The 2,500-nt window shown below is 45.2% G+C and overlaps 1 protein-coding gene across 1 annotated transcript in view; it reads right to left on the bottom strand.

Moving 5' to 3' along the window:
- LOC125289206 (multiple PDZ domain protein-like) overlaps positions 1 to 2,500 on the bottom strand; it is an 89,117-nt gene that overhangs the window by 9,945 nt on the left and 76,672 nt on the right. Inside the window, exons 44-47 of the mRNA XM_048235914.1 lie at positions 2,387 to 2,455; positions 1,949 to 2,063; positions 1,701 to 1,741; positions 715 to 837 (exon numbers count right to left, since the gene is read on the bottom strand). Of these exons, the coding sequence (XP_048091871.1) occupies positions 715 to 837; positions 1,701 to 1,741; positions 1,949 to 2,063; positions 2,387 to 2,455 (348 nt within the window). The remainder of the gene's footprint in view (positions 1 to 714; positions 838 to 1,700; positions 1,742 to 1,948; positions 2,064 to 2,386; positions 2,456 to 2,500) is intronic.

A 2,500-nucleotide genomic window follows, 5' to 3' on the forward strand; every position in this document is an offset into this window, starting at 1 on the left:
TGAGTGTGTGGTTATCAGCTGAACGCAGGCTTTTTTCCTGTATGTGATAAGGCAAGGGCTATTCATTTGTGATATCAGTAGTTTATTTATATTAAATCTGTTCAGATAGATTACAATGGTTCCCGCTTCTCTGTCATATTGTTAAAAAGCCGTACTGCTGTTCTTACTTTAATCCCTCTCACAGCGGGGCACCTGTGTGTTGATATTGGACTGGGTGAGTGTGCAGACCTTCTTAAGGACTTATGAACATGTTTGTGTTTATGTGTGTGTGAGTGCATACAAGACCATGAACAGGGTGCATGTGCAGATGTGTGTGCGGTGAGAGAGTGTGAGTGTGAGTGAGTGTGTGTGTGTGTGTGTGTGTGTGTGTGTGTGTGTGTGTGTGTGATCACTGACTTTTGTGCTTTATGCAAATCTTACTGTTTATGTGGTGATGTATGCATGCCTCATTTGTGTGTGTGTGTGTGTGTCTGTACCTACATGCGCTAGGGAATGTGTGTGTCTGTATATGTGTGTGTGTGTGTGTGTGTGTGTGTGTGTGTGTGTGTGTGTGCGAGTGTGTGAGTGAAAAAGAATGTGAGTGTGCATATGAAATAAAGAGAGGGAGTGTGTGTGTGTGTGTGTGTGTATGAGAGGGGGAGTGTGTGTGTGTGTGTGTGTGTGTGTGTGTGTGTGTGTGTGTGTGTGTGTGTGTGCACAAAAGGAGCCTCTTACTCTGAGTTTCTGTGTGAGTGCAGCCATTCCCGTGGGGTTCATCATGGCGATGAAGATGGGAACATCACCCAGAGGACTGCCCACTCCCCCCGCTATACTGATACCCAGAGAATCGGTCGGACCCTGGAAAAGGACAAACACACACACACACACTCAATATTCAGTTAAACGTTCCATAGTAGTTTACGACACACACACAAACAATCAATATACAGACAATTAACAGTACACTTTCCATTAGGCACAGAGTTCAAATCACACACACACACACACACACACACACACACACACACACACACACACACGGACATACAAGCACACCACCCAAATTGCAGACTAAACACAATTAGCTCAGTGTTTAACGCCAGCACCACTAGCAGAGGCGAACAGAGCAGCAGAGCAGCGAAGCAGCCAGCTCAGCACGCTCCATGAAGTAAAACTGCTAACAAAGTGCCTGCTGTTCCCTCAAGACACGCCACCAGATAGCCATCTAAACACCATTATGCCCTAAACACAGATAAACTGCCAGCGCAACGCTAGCACAACAAACAGTGCTCCAAGCTAAACATACCCCCCCCACCCCACTCTCCCTTTTTATTCCAGCGGTGGTTTAAAATGTCTCAAATTGAATGTTTTTCGGTGAAACAGGAACACCGCACAACCGTAGATCAACCAGAGAGAGCTAGAGACAATACAACAATCTGCACATTCTGTGGCCACGGCAACAAAAATACACCCTCCAATCTCCATGCATATCCTCTGCAGGAATTCTATCTGTTCAAGGCTGCCAAGGTCCTCTTTTGGAGGACACTGGAGAACATGCATGGTCCAACATGGACACGGCTGACTGGTGAAGCAGTTCTTCCTCGACCAATCAGAGGTCCTGTTACTGCTGGGTGTCCTAGGCCCTAGGACCTACAGTAGGGTGTCAAGCTGAAATGCGAGCATGGTCCTCTATTATTAACATCTCCCAATGATAGACTTACCTTTGTGAGCTCAACGGTTCTGATGTCTTGTTGGTAGAGAGCTACAGAACAAGACAGACAGTCAGTTAGTCATTAACAGTTCAAAAACCAAACACCAACAACAACAACAACAACAGACAAACAACAACAACAATTCACAGATAGGTGCAGAGTTGGCAACATTCTCATAAGAAAGAACAAAGACGATTGATGGTATAGATAGTAGATGGAATATCTCTACAGGGATGTAGTCCACTTGCGTAACGTACATTCATGACTTCTGCGGAGGTTATCGTAATCTCCATGGATATTGCCCGTCCCAGAGAGGGAGTGGGGAGGGAGTTTGTAGCTGCCTGTTTCACTCAGCTGCCGAATAGAACAGAGAGGAAACGGTTATCATCTTAAAACTGTGACATACCAAAACAAAACAATTACTCCATAAGGCGTACTTAAGTTGAAATTGTGATAACAGAACAGCATATTGAGAGGATTTCTGGGTATATGTTTATAGGATTATAACAGTAGGGCTATCGTGTGCTGACTGGTTGAATTCCTTAACACCATGCAGTTAGAACAGTCTGACAAAAATAAAACGGCCCCTTTCCCTTCTCCAACGGCCCCTTTGAGTAATAGCAAAAACATGGCACCTAAGTTGCTGTAAAGGTGTCATTATCTTGAGACTACTCACCTGGCTGTTCTATGAGGAATCTTCTACCGAGGTGGAATGGTCCAGCCTTGAAACGTCCCACCTCCATCGAGATGGACCCAACACAACACTACATAGACAAAAGTGCACAGGATCATGAGTCATGGGTCACCAC

This window comes from Alosa alosa, chromosome 24 (genome assembly GCF_017589495.1).
Source record: "Alosa alosa isolate M-15738 ecotype Scorff River chromosome 24, AALO_Geno_1.1, whole genome shotgun sequence".
Classification (NCBI taxonomy): Eukaryota; Metazoa; Chordata; class Actinopteri; order Clupeiformes; family Clupeidae; genus Alosa; species Alosa alosa.